General features: G+C 34.9%; 2 protein-coding genes across 7 annotated transcripts in view; one reads left to right on the top strand and one right to left on the bottom strand.

Moving 5' to 3' along the window:
- The window catches only part of Lar (tyrosine-protein phosphatase Lar), a 144,641-nt gene extending 135,519 nt beyond the window's left edge, over window positions 1-9,122 (bottom strand). For all 6 annotated transcript variants that reach the window (XM_088030407.1, XM_088030410.1, XM_088030406.1 and 3 more), the window contains exon 1: window positions 8,930-9,122. The gene's annotated coding sequence lies outside the window, so the exon portion shown is untranslated. The remainder of the gene's footprint in view (window positions 1-8,929) is intronic.
- Window positions 9,123-11,519: 2,397 nt separating this feature from the next.
- LOC148178641 (UDP-glycosyltransferase UGT5-like) lies at window positions 11,520-13,436 on the top strand. Its single transcript, XM_088030333.1, has 5 exons — window positions 11,520-11,842; window positions 11,893-12,500; window positions 12,546-12,765; window positions 12,811-13,030; window positions 13,078-13,436. Exons 1-5 carry the CDS (start codon window positions 11,626-11,628, stop codon window positions 13,352-13,354), a joined length of 1,542 nt encoding a protein of 513 aa, XP_087886459.1. The 5' UTR covers window positions 11,520-11,625; the 3' UTR covers window positions 13,355-13,436.
- The last annotated feature ends 1,031 nt before the right edge of the window (window positions 13,437-14,467 follow it).

Here is a 14,467-nt window from a genome sequence, read left to right on the forward strand (position 1 = left end):
ACTCAGAAAAGATTCAAATAACTTTATTATGAAAAATTAACACTGCAATTATACTTTTTGATGGAAAGTTGATGTAGCTCTATTAACAGCAAAACCAAACTTTACTGTATTTCAATATTTTTCTGCCACTGAAGTAGCAAATTCAAGTTTTAAGTTAAAAGTTACTCTGCTCATTGTGCCCATTACCTATTTAATCATTCAGATGAATTTGACGTTTGCATTTCAAAATCAGATTTTTTAATGGCCGGGATTATTAAAAAAAAACTAATTTGAACAAGTAAGCTTGTATTCATGTTCATTTTCTAACTAAATTCTGAATGTAATAATTTTTTTAAATAATAAATCAATGCGCGCATTAAATTACATTATTAATTTAGTTAGCAGGCCAAAGTATGTTTATATCCGGCATACAAATATTTGGTTCAAATTCATTTGCATATTTAATCTCTCGTATAGTTAAATTATTTTAGAAAATTTATTTGTTCTGATTTCTGATGTCCACAGCGGATTCGTTTTGAAGTAACAACCTACAATATTCAAGCATTCTTAATATTATGATCCAAAGTTAAAACGTCTGTTTATTTACAGATAACAGACCATATTTAAATTTAATGGTGGACACGCTAAAAGCCCCATTTTTTCGTTAAAATTTCAATTCACGACTGTTTTTAGATGTGTCAGCATTTTCGTTAAGCGGTGATATAGTAATAATCCTCCGCAAATGAAATCTTATTAACTGAGGACCATGTATGTCCAGCGTTTATTGAAGTGGTCAATGCATGAGGTGCGCAAATTAGTAAATATTTGCCCAGATTCAAATTTGTTGGCAGAGCATGCAACCAGAACTATCGCATATTAGTTAGGTCAGTTTACAAAGCCTAGATCGTTAATATGTCTGGAAAATAATTGTGAAACTATACGGGTTCACATACTAGTGTTTATATTCCGACGTTACAACCAACATGTTGAAAGGGTCGAATGATAACACAAGGGTTGAAATGCCTTTATTACACAAAAGTAGAGTTTGCACGAAATTGCAACCACTAAATCTGAAATTGGAACATTCGCTCTAACGAGCATCAGACAATGAAATTTTGAAAATTTCCCATGCAAGCCATAATACACACGTGACGTCACAAACTATGTAAACTATATCGAAATTTGATTCTCAAGAAAACACGCTATCCCTATCTTTATGTCAACATCCCACGATATATGCGTTTCGGTCCCACTCTTTTAATGTCCGTGTCAGGTTGTAAATGCGACATTTCACCCGCCTCTCGAAATTATAATTTTGATGAAATTTTTTTACGCCCCTATAAACGCACGAGTTTCGTTTCGCGACATACGTGGAGTTAAGGGGTGGTACAGAATTACGTCAGAGTACCGAGCCTGCTGTTAACCCATTATAAGTTGGCATGACGCCGCCGCCATCCAATTCGGAGTAAGCCAGCCGAACAAGCGGTCTGAGCCGTGCGAAAGCCGCAGCTGACGCCCGAAGGAACCAGTGAATTTTATAGGCCATCCAGGATATAGGACATGACAGACCGGTCGAATGGAATTTACACCGCTGAGGTATTACATTCTCGATCGAGGGTGCTTTTTGCAGTGTGTGCGGTTTTTCGTTGCTTTTATTATTGACGAAATTGCACAAACGGGGATCAAAGGGGTCGCAATGGGATTGTAAATATAGACGGTTACCATGCGGCCTTCCGCGATGGGTCAGATTTGCGGGGGCGTCAATTCAACACAATAAAGCCACCGCTGATAACCACAGTTTCTAAGGAAAAACGTGACCCCGCTATATCCTCGGAGACATTGCTATTTAGAAAAATTACTGCTCTTCCACAGTCAAAATCGTGTACGTGCTTCTAGTCAATAACATTCCAGAAAGCGATGTTTCACAAAAGAACATTAAAATGGAAGATCTTCATACTTTTATTGCACACTTCCATTATTTCTGTGAAGAAATTTTATTTAAGTCTGGTGACTATACCATCTAACGGCTAAAGCAATTTTTTTCTGGATACTGAAATATTGCAACCTGTTACTCAAGTCTTCTCTTAAAAGTATGTAAATTCTTTTTTTAATTTCCAATTTGTATACCCCGAAAAATGAAAAACGGAAGTTCGAAATTTAACCTCCATTTTGTGATACATTAAAGTTGCAAAAGACGACCTAATAAAAGATCGATCCATTCGAACATGAAATATCAATTATTGAAAACACGGAAAAACGTAGTAAACCAACCTTATGATTGATTGTTATTAAACTTCGACCAATAAGACAATAAACGTCGTAAGTCAAACGAAAATTACATTAGTATTTCCATTCTTTCTGTTATTCTTCCGTCCCCAACCACACTAAATAAAACATGTCGATCATATCTCGTCTTCGGAATCCGAATAATCCAATACACTCCATCTCCTTCTTTCTGTACTTTTTTCAAGTTGTTTCACCGTCGTAATTTTCGTCTATTTACACGTTCCAAGACTTGTTGAAAACTCCGACTTGTCTCAAACGTAAACTTTACAACTTTCCACACGGTTATATCTGCATCCGTCAGATCGTAAAACATATTTCGAGCGACTTCTTCGTTTCGTTTTACGTTGATTAAAGACGAGACTGGTGAGAATTATATGCCGGCGCATTTTCAATCAACGTCAGTCCGGCATTGATTCGGGTTTGAAGACAGTGTCATTATCGGCTGAATGAATTAGGGCAACGGCCACGAAATCAGGAACTGTGGGCGTTCAAGCTTGTGTCTTCCGATCAATGGAGAAATTACTTCTTGGCCTTCACAACAAATTCTAGGCGAAGGCGGAAAACGTGGCGTGCGAGGGCTCATTCTGACGCGATTCGACGTCGGAAGACCATGGTTACTTCTTCTGCCAAAAAATTCCATTTAGGAAAGATATCAATCTGCTGTTAGTTATGTAGAGTAAGCACGAGGGTTAATTTAAATTGTGTTAATACGAAAACGACCAGGGCAAAATAAATTACAAGTTACATACACGCTAAAAATGTTTGTCAATTTACAATACAAATGATAATTTTGAATCACTACTGAAAGTCTTGGCCAGATGTCTACCAAACGTGTGTATAAATAAGCATTCTGCAGAAAATCCAACACGATTTAGGTTTTTTTTATTTATTAATTAGATGAGACAATATTCATCAATCTTTCTGATGTATATGAACAATTTAAGATGACGATGTTTTGGGAGTTGTAGCGTCTGTCAAGTCGTCACGTTCCGACAATTTTGTGCTTAATATAATGGAGGTATTTTTTGTTATAAAGTGGACTGCTTGCTGCTGTGTTCAAGTAAATAGCTTAACAGCTTAACCATTCGTTCTTGTAGTAAGTGTACTTACCAAACTCGAGTATCTTCAACACATTGCGAAACAACTTATAGGTCCACTACATCGCACGTTTTCTGAGACATTAGACCGCCACTTTCCCGCCCTCATCGGCTACAGTTTCTCCTTTTACCGCCTCCCCGCCGCCCCTTTTCTTCCCACCCATCCTTTATGTAGTTATCTATACCGGCATTGATTCGAAATCGGACCCCGACACCATCATTATCGACAGGATGAATAACGGCATCGTCTGCGAAATCTGGGTCTCCTCGTCGTTGATCCTCCGTTGAAAGCTCGATTCCTCCATCCACTCCCGTCAACTTTCCATGCTTAAATCGATACTTTTCCTCGAAATTGCGCCTCGGAATTTCCAATATAAACATCGACAATGTCGAAAACGTCCCGTTTCCAAAGAGTGCCGCATCGACAAAACCCCGTTCCGGAACGGCACATTCAAATTTGTGGTGGCCATGTTGAAAAGTCGGCTTTATTAGAAAAGCCAGGGGTTGAAACGGCATCACTGACAATAATCAATATGGACGAAAACTTCTGTGTTTCCGGATTAACCGGATCTCGCTGGGATCTCGACAAGAGACCGCAATTGGAAGTATAGGCGAGTTCTACTCTAATTTTGACGAATTCCGCCGTTCTTTCGTGCCGTTCCTCTCTCTTACATTTAATTAACTCGACAATGATGCTGTACGCTTCCTACATGATTCTACTCAATAAGGGAAGGGACGCAGGAGAACACTTCACGGAGCGAAGTCATCAGATGCGGCACAGGTGTGACCTGGACTTGATATGATACACAATACGACGTGGGTGGAAGAAAGAAATGAAACATGAACAACAAGATAAACAGATGTCATAGTTACTGAAGACGTACGAGGATAATTTCAAATGTTGAAAAAATCTGAGTTTGGTGGCAGAGTGAACTGTTTTAGCCACAAGAACTGTTTTTTCACACTTGCGAAACTTCCTGCGCTGAATATCTCACATGTGGCGCCCAACACGTGTCGACTACCGGCTATGACATTTATATGCTTTGAAGAGAAACTGGCGTGGCTTAGAAGGATTCAACGCTAAAAAACTGACCTCGCAAATCTGCGAAAGATTAATTCCAGTCTCTTCGTTTTTGTTGCTTCTTCGTTTGATTGAACATATTTAAAACTTTCAATAAAACTCATTATTTTTGCCCCGCAGCGCTCGCTTTGCTCACATAATTTCTCTCCAAATCGGTCGAATATATCACTGTATTTACATTTAATTACATAACACATGTTAAATACATACATGCTATTCTAACTAAACCAACAAGCTTTTCACATCTTCATATATCTCGGATTGGCCAATGCGATCAAACACTCCTGAATAGTAAATAAAACCATACACAATATCTTCATGTTTACATAAACTGGCCCCAATCACATCGAACCTTCATCTAATAATTAATTTATAAATCGCAGCGACTGTTTGGTGACGAAGGGACATTTGCATGGAAATTTAATGACAAAAAGGCACTTGTTGAGTTATTTTCATTGTTTCCCGTGTTTGTCTCTAACGATATTCAAACAAGTTGTTTTCTTGTTGTTAATGGCAACTCGAAGAAATCCCAACTTTACAACCCTCCAAAATCAACAAAACGATCGTCTAGGTTGTTTTAACTCAATCAAACTTCATTTATTTGTAAACAATAATTCTCCCCGTAAATAAACAATCGCGGCTTCAACAGCGCTGCCATTATGCAGGAAAAATAAGTCAAGACTAGAAATTACTTATTCAATCCACAAAGTTTACTGTCTTGGAAAGTTAAAGAAATGTTGCTATTTCAAACTTCGGCGACTCTCACGAGTTGTTAGTAATTACCAAAAATAATCATGTGGTTTAAATAATTACTGTGATAACTGTATAATTCGTCGATGTCTCGTCGAAATCCAAAAACCACCCGCTTTGATGTGGCAAATTCATGAATAATCAACCACATATGTACGCGTCAACCTAATTCCGAATACAATAGAATCGATTGAATATTTGCAAAACCGTAAACATTCCACGCTTCTAATGGGTTCTGATTAAATTTAGGGATGTTATTGCATAGAAGCAGACACATCTCATTAGAACAAGCACCCAATTAATAGTTAACGGGACGTCACACACACAAGGGGTATGAAGCACTGCAGACGGGACGGTTTAATTTGAACGCCTTGAGGTTGAATATTGGACTTAAACTACAAGTGCTGCTTGAAATTATGGAAGACGAGGCACAAAAGGCGTATATGGAAGGAAAATCGAAGAACGGGTTTGAAAGGGACGGCGATAGAAAGGCTTCAACGTAATGACTTTTAACAAGTTTCTTTTTGAAAGAAGCCGCGAAATATTGAACTCAAAGTGACAATTTTGTCCCTTTTTAGTGCGAAAACAGCAAGCAATTGCAGCAGAAATTATTTTGTTAGTTTCATACCGCGAGTAAAGATAAGTAAAATTCTCAGTGTTGTTTTACAATTGGAGAAATTTAAACGGTTCATACTTTTAATTTCTGCCCTAGAAAACAACAAACTTGGAAAAATAAAAAGAAAAATGGTCGGTGTATTAGTTTAAAGACGAAATTCGCTACAAATTTTACAAGCCTTCCTTAAAACCCCAATTTCAAGTTCTAACGTGCAATTTTTTGTTTACACAGTTCCCTGCAGCTTTTGTTCGTTTCTTCTCCACCTCCCGTCGGCCGCGCAAATTTTTCCCCAGCCTCCTTTAAACATTCATGAGAAGGATTGATGAACGGCACTCCGGGATCGCCTTATAAGATCATTAAATTCACATAAAAGATTCGAAACACGAAACACGTTGCGAGATCTAATAACCCCAAGCACTTCCACAACATTTATCCGACCCAAAAATTCATTATCATTGTTCGCTCCATCGTAATTGACAACGCGAAAAAATCCTCGAACAGAACAAATCGTTTTTCCTGATGATGTCGAAGGGACGAGACGTCCCGCTGAGTGGGCGGACCTCCACGCCAATTACGATTATGACGGGGGCGCTTTCGTCGTGGCATGTGCCGTTTTTCATGAAATTAAAGGTTATATTCGTGAGATTTATTCCATAGGGAAAATGTGATTTCGCTGATGCGGTTTCCGACGTCGAATAAAATAGATTGGTACAGTTTAAAGCTGCCACTGTGTATATTTAATTGTTTAATTTAACTAACCGAATTAGGCACTCGGTTTCATTCGAAAACTGTCAGATTCTAATTAGTTGGCCGTGTTAAAACTTAGTTTCTGTTACATAATTATTTTATCCGGATTGATGGCGTTCTAGGTGGAATTCTAACAGTGCAAGGTAGTAGCTTGTTTACGGAAGAGGGTTATTGAAGGAAATTTCATTTCACAACCCTACACTCGATGTCCTCGAGATAATACATAGCGCGTATAAAAGCGTAGAAAAGTAAGTAGGTCTACAAGTTTTTCTTTTTTACAACTTTTGCTTCAGTTTTTGGCAGAAATACGACTCGCTCGAGACGAGTTTGTTTCGTGCGTTTTTTAAACGAAAGCAGTTTCGGCTGTTGCGAAGCATCTTCAATGTCGTTGACAGTAGCTTACGACTGATTTCGCCGTAAAATACACACCAAAATTACAAACATGATAAGATATAAACAAAGAGAGGAAAGTGCATTGTCTTCATTTTCAGAAGTGATTAATTCATAATAAGTGTATTTTTGTTGTTTACAAACGCAAGTTTTGATCTTTAACCCATTGTGACTCATATGCATTTTTACAATACACATTTTTCATATTTATAGATTATAACAGAAATTTTTCACGTCAGTAGTCTAAATCAAGGAAATTTTTTTATCCAGATTATGCTTATCAAGATAAATATTTTTATCATCTGTTCCAAATAAGAAAAAGACACAGTAGTCAGGACACTGATATATAAAGTACACACGCATATATCATATCTAGATAAAACACAAAATTATATTTAACAACAGGTGGCTAAGATAACTTTGTAATTGGAATGGGCATTCGAACTGCAATTCTCTTCCTATTTGCTCATTCGTTTAATCCGATTTTCTTAGTCGCATTTGTAGTTCATGTTCATTTTCAGTCGACAGAATTTTAAATACATGGCAAATTACAATCAACTCGATATGAAATAACTTCGTCGTTTCACAGGTCCTTTATTTTAGTAGACCAAATCTGAAATAATAGTAATATAGCATCTGGATCTAAATTATTCCACCCACCGGAACGAACTCGAGTACGAGAGGTGAAACTTTATCAGATCCGTACTTAGTTATATCGGTGTCATATTATTAAATTTAGAGTAGACACAAAGTTGCACGTCCTTGGAAGACGTCCAACTCAACACAAAACACTTTGTCGTCGTCTAAATTTTAATTTATGAGAAACAAGAAACTCGTTAGTTTAAGTAAAATGTTCCGAAAGTACATAAATTAGGACCGACTCTAACGAAGTGAGGAAATTTTGTTTCTAGGTAGATAACGAAAAATGTTGATAAATAGATGTCTCTTGGTCTTACAGAGATTTTTATGAGAGAACGTTTGAACCAGTGAATTTAGTAATTGAGGTCGGTGCAGGATTGCAACATCGAGCTGAGGAAGCAAATAAAAATTTATTTCCAGTAATATCAACAAATTTGTTTTTGCTTCAATTTCAGTAGAATAAATTCAATTTCAATTTTTTGTCGAGTTCAATCATCCAAACATCCAAAATTACATTGGATTATCAGCTTGCCGAACAATAATTAAAATTGACAAGGTTTCCGTTTTAACAGATCCGTATCGTCCGCCTGTTTTTGTTAAAAAAAACACTATTTTAATGGTAATTAAATCGAACGTGGTGAACAAAACTTCCATCTTCATTGAATCTAAATGTAAAAATTTCATGTGTTAATACATCCCACTAGTGTTTACATTCTAAACCTCCACAGAAATTAAATTTTTATTCGTTTTTTCACCCTTCGCCACTCTGAAAATCTATAAATTACCACCAGTCCAACTAAACAAACAAATTAAGTAAATTTCTCTCCAAAAAACAGAATACGAAATTCAGTGTCTAATCCATCGATAATTGAATTTTAACCAGCCACGCCACTGACTCGACCCAAATTGCCAAACAATCAACTAAAAAACTAACATCCCAAGCTCCATTAATGACAAAATCATAAAAAATGCACCAAGTTGAATTTAATTATCAAGTGGGCAATGACAAAATCGATGCGGTCGAGTTGGTTGTGGATGCTCCTTCAATTGTTGTAACCATCAACAATGCAACAAAAATTGATTTATTTTGGTTCGATTTCCTCACCCACCAACGCACCAAATTCCATCTCGTTGCCCAACAATGGGGCGACCATTGGAAAAACAAACCACGACCGTCTCCGGCGACCATCTCACGTTTTTAGAGAATTCGTCGGATTTTCCGGCATTTGAGAGGGTTGAATCACCCCTTTGTGTCACCAGAGAAGGGATATAGGTTATAAACATTGCACATGTCCCGACAACAACAAATAAAAATACATAACCAACAAAACATGGTAAACTTACGGCTTTTTAAGGGAGAGGCGGCGAAGCCAATGACTAAAAGTCTAGTCCGAGATAATTGTACACACGAAAAACCCGCACATCACTAACTATTAAATAAAAAACAGGGTAAACACTGGGAAATTAGGAAAAAAACTTAGACGAAGTGACATCGCAAAAGACACGAGCGGCCATATGCGTTGATGACGGCGATTCCGACGTCATCTTGCGGAGAATGACGAAGGTTGAGGAAGAAAAGGTATGAAACCGGACTAAATAATTTTTTTTTACTTTCTACTTTTACATTATTTAAAAAAAATATAACAGTTTTTATAACCAATTTATAAAGCATTTTACTACATTTTTTAAGTATTCTAGGTACACCGTTTCATATTTTTACTCGTTGGTTGCCGTATACTTTTAGCATCGCAATGTTTCCATATTGTGGATATTGATTTTTTTTTCAAATTTATTCTAAATATTTTATTTTAATTGTTAGGTTTTATTAATTATTTTGACTTTTGTAAAAAATTGTTATACAGAGTGTCCCAGGACTTATTACCCAGAGAACAAGAAAATATGCCGACAGCAATTGACAAAATAAAAAACCAAAAATTGTCAAAGTTTAATAGTATTCGAGTAAGAATAAAAAAGTTTCTATTAAGTATAGCTTTTGTATAGGTCAAATGACAGTGAAATAGAAAGAAAACGTAATGTCAGTATGACAAATGATGATAGTTCTCTTCAGTACAAGTTTGTACAGAAAGACGCGACGTCAAGTGCAAGATTCTGTATGACTCAGTTTATCCTTCTTTCCTCACGGACTTTTCCAGTGACGCACCAATATTTTAAAATTGCAAAGTTCTTTATTCTGACTGAAAAAAACCATAGTCAACTGTCTTACACGAATGTCACGGAGAAACGCTGTCTCTTGTGTTTGTGACATCTTCGAATCAAGGTCAGTGTGTAGAGTTATAAAAATGCGCAGAGTTCAATTCTGGTGGTAAACACTGATTCAATTTCAATTCGAGACTGAGCGTCTGGTGTTACTATTCTTCAAGAATTAAACGAAATTTTTAAATACTAATAAGGGTCGGTGATCTGTATGAATTATAAATTTTCTGCGATATAAATATGATCACAACAACAAAATAGCATTATTTTCCAAAAAATTTGTAGTATGAATTTCTTTTAATACAGAAATTACTAATTACAATTTTTTACTAGATTGCAGTGCTCAGCAATATTGCTATTTTGCCTTATTTTGTTTTGAATCAGTTTTTTCTCATTCTGGTAGTGTCCAGAAGTTCCTAAAGGTACCCAATTATTAGAGATTTTTTGTTGTATCCCAAATTGTAGCTAGTAGGTACTAATAATTCCTTCGCAAAATATTGTGTTAAGACATGCACATTTAACAACACTACATTACTGTTAAAAATTTCTTAACAACTCACAAATGATTGTTAATATTGTCATGGATACTATTTTAGACATGACCGAATCTAGTTTTAAGCTACGCTAAGCATCAAACTAACAACTACATAAAACTTACCGAAGTTTAATAATTTAAAAAAAATTATAAAAATTTTACAATAAAAGATTGTCGGAATAGTAAAAATTATCAACAGCTTAAATATGTAGTTATATTGCCAAGTCCAATTTGAATTTTATTAACGGAAATTGAGAAATCTTTATTTCTTCCATAATTTGTCGTCAAATCTGTGATTTGAAAATTGCAAATGAAAATACAAAAATGTTTTTTATTATAATTTAGAAATAATAACATATTTTTGTATATCAAAAAGAATCCCGCGATATACCTTTTCGTTTTTCATTTACCAAAATTAAAAAGGCATTTTGCTTAAAAATAGACCTGGCAATGTAATAACTAAGTAGACAATCCTATAGCGACCTTAAAAATTAGATTCTTAATATCATATAAACTATATTTTTTGTAAGCGGTACCATCAAATTTAAAAACTAATAAAACGTTCAAAAATCGATCGAAAAAAAAACACGTTTTGCAACTTTAAAATGACAACTATAAATTATTTATTGACGCACGTCTATCGTTTTAAACCTATCCATGATAAGTATAATTATTACTGATAGTTTTGTCCAATGGACTACAATTTTACTTATTGTTAGAGGATAGCGGAACAATACTTGCACGTAAATAAAATTTCCTCATTAAACCTAAAATTGTCGTTTTGTTAAATAGACAGTTTTTGACTCTTATCACTGATTTAATTATTTTTAAATATAAGTGTTATTCAATAATTCTGTACCTGAGTCGCAAGCTGACTCTCTATTTATAAGCAAATCAAATATATTTCTATAAAGAGCACTGACAAAAATCAGCAAAACAAAAGAAAATTATTGAAAACAACACCTAGATAAACCTGAGTTTTTTTGCAAGACCTATCATTTAAAATTTATTTCTTTTCTCTGAATATGTGGTAATTATTACCCAGTATCCGATGTACTGCCGGTATGCCCTACATTATTTTTTTGCTATATTTTGATAAGGACAAAAGACAATGTCACTCATTTATACCCAATTATAATGATAAATTGCAAAACATAAGTACATAAAATACTCAGAAGTTCTCAATATGTAAAGTGAAACCGTATAACATTTTGTTAGGTATCTAAACAATATCTACCATTGTTTTCAAACATTATAGTCGTTTAGTTTTAATATTTCAATCCAAAACAAAATGAAATTGGGGACAATTCTACTATTAGTGCTACTAAACTCAACAAGTATACTTACTGGCAATATCTTATACATTTCTGGAATACCGAGTCCAAGTCATCACATCTGGCATCGTACTTTAGCCTTTGCTTTAGCAAACAAAGGCCACAATGTAACTTTTTTAGGAACAGATGCAGACAAAGATACTCCAGCAAATTATTCATACATACTTATGGAAGGTTAGTACAATATCTGTGGTGAAAAACCTTTACTTGATTTGACTTTGCAGGACTTTACGACGCTTTTCACAGTGATTTTGACATGTTCGACATGGCTGATTTCACCCCGACTCAAATGATTCACGAGTTAATTAACTTTGCGTTGACGGTTTGCGAAGCGACTGTTAAAACTTTAGGACTTCAGCAGTTACTTAATTATCCTGAAAACTTTAGATTTGACGGGATAGTCATTGATGTGACTATTGGAACTTGTCTGTATCCGCTCTTTCAAAGATTTGGATTTCCTCCGATTGTTGGAGTAACCCCCTTTATGTTACCAACATATCTAGTTTTTACTTATGATGGCAGCTTGCATCCTTCGTACATACCGTGGTATAGAGTACCTTACAGCAACAGTATGAGCTTCAAAGAACGCTTTCTAAATACGCTCTACGTGTACGGTGAAATCATTTGGCGCAAATGGTCACTGGACAAAGCCGAACAAGAAATGTCGAGCAAAATTTTTGGTAATAATATACCATCTAATATAGAACTCGAACGTAACATTTCTTTGCTGCTGAGCAATTCAGATCCAATTTTAAATTATCCTCAGCCTATAGCACCAAATATTATACCAGTGGGGGGTCTTCACATTTATAATGGCAAAAAACTGCCTAAGGTAAACAAATTTCAAGTTATTCCTAATTTTATTTTGTTTGTTTAGGAATTTCGGAAACTCCTTGACAGTGCTAAAAACGGCGTTGTCGTTTTCTCTTTGGGCACAAACGTGCGTTCTGACAAATTAACTTTAAACATACGAAGAGCTCTTCTTAGTGCTTTCAGCAAGCTTGAAGAAACCGTGATTTGGAAATTTGAAAGCGATCTGGACAACCTTCCCGATAACGTTGTGATCAAGCATTGGTTGCCACAAAATGAAGTCTTAGGTTTGAATATAAAATTTACCTGTTTGTTTTTAACACACTCTGCAGCTCATCCCAAGGTAAAACTATTCATTGGTCACGGAGGCGCTCTCAGCACTCAAGAAGCGATTTTTCATGGCGTTCCTATGATTTGTGTTCCCTTTATTTTCGACCAGCCCGTCAATTGTCGAAGTATTGCACATCAGAAACTGGGACTATCTTTGAATTATCACACAATTTCTGAAAAAAGTTTTTTTGCAAACATAAGAGAAGCTTTAGATAATCCAATGTAAGTAATATTTGCTCACGCTAGGATAATTTAAATTTCTTTTATAGATATATGAAGAACATGAAACAAGCTTCAATAAGAATTCGGGATACATTAGAGACTCCTTTAGAGAGAGCGATTTTCTGGGTTGAGTATATAATGCGACATGGAGATGCTCAATTTCTGAACACCCAAGGACGAGATTTACCATTTTATAAGTCGTCAGGCTTGGATGTTTTAGGGTTTTTAGTAGGGATAAGCTCAATTGTTTTGATTAGTTTCTATAAGTTCCTAAAATTGCTGCTGTCACAAGTTTATAGAAAGAATAAGCAAAAAAGTGAATAAAAATTGTAATTTATATTTCAATTATCACAATGTTTCGTCCATAATTTTCAAAAATATAATAAAATTTTAAGTACTTTTGCCAGTTTAAGTTTTATTATTTTATTCCTTTAGAAGAGAATAACTTTTAAACCAAACAACAACTTTTAAATCAAAATAATTACTTGCTATCACTATACTACAACAGCATAATATTTATTTTTAAAAATCTTATGGCCGATTTTACCACCAAATATCCAAGTCTAAGTTTATGCGACAAAGCTTGGTACTAAATTTTTTTAACTATAATAAAAGAGCAAAAATTGCCACCTTTAAAGCACAAAACAAAAATAAATATTTCACTAAACTAGGAAGAAAACAGTTGATATACAAATTAATCGAGACTGTCGAAAAAAAGGAATAGAAGTATCTCACAAAATCAGGTTTAGTATTTAAAGATTTGTATTTTTTTAAATGGAGATTTCTAAAAAAGAACGGCGAAAACCAATTTAAAATACAATTTGAAATATGTAGTTTAAAAAAATAGATTTTTCCTAATTTGTATTTTAAATATTTCCAAGTTGCTATGGAAACAAAGCTATTCTAACATTCCGTATCGAAATGGATATTCTAGCACTGAAAACGAATTGGAAAATAGCGAAAATAGCTCTGTTACAAGAACAAATTAGGAAAAATAATATAAAAACCTCGTTCATAAGGCCATTTAGGCACTCATCCATTATAAAACTCGCGGCTTTGCCGTTCGTTTTATAAACTTGGATTCGTGCCTAAAAAATTGCCTTATGAAACTCGGTGTTTTAAAATACTATTTTTCTCTAAACGTCACAAAAAGTCACTATTTTTTAGTCGTTTTTAGACAGTAAAATAGGCAATTTTGTTAATATCCATTCACAAAACATAAAAGTTGCTAAGGTTGGCGATAAAAAATAACCATAAACGGAACAGAGATTGGTAACCAAATGGATATTTGACAATAATAATGCCAAAATTTTAAAATAAAATGTTTAATTTTGACTCACTCTGCAAGAAAGCGTAAGAAATAGATAATTTCTGCATTGGGAAGTTTCAACAAGACACGAAGGTAAATTAAAATTAAACAAACTGAACTGACATTGT

This window comes from Gnatocerus cornutus, chromosome 2 (genome assembly GCF_029298725.1).
Source record: "Gnatocerus cornutus isolate USDA-ARS CGAHR chromosome 2, icGnaCorn1.1, whole genome shotgun sequence".
NCBI lineage: Eukaryota > Metazoa > Arthropoda > Insecta > Coleoptera > Tenebrionidae > Gnatocerus > Gnatocerus cornutus.

What these genes read in the sequence shown, in the direction of transcription:
- LOC148178641 (XM_088030333.1), top strand. Translation starts at nt 11,626, where the DNA reads ATGAAATTGGGGACAATTCTACTATTAGTGCTACTAAACTCAACAAGT. An exon ending in TTCATACATACTTATGGAAG is followed by an intron (nt 11,843 to 11,892) that starts GTTAGTACAATA and finishes TTGACTTTGCAG; the next exon opens with GACTTTACGACGCTTTTCAC. An exon ending in GAAGCTTTAGATAATCCAAT is followed by an intron (nt 13,031 to 13,077) that starts GTAAGTAATATT and finishes TTTCTTTTATAG; the next exon opens with ATATATGAAGAACATGAAAC.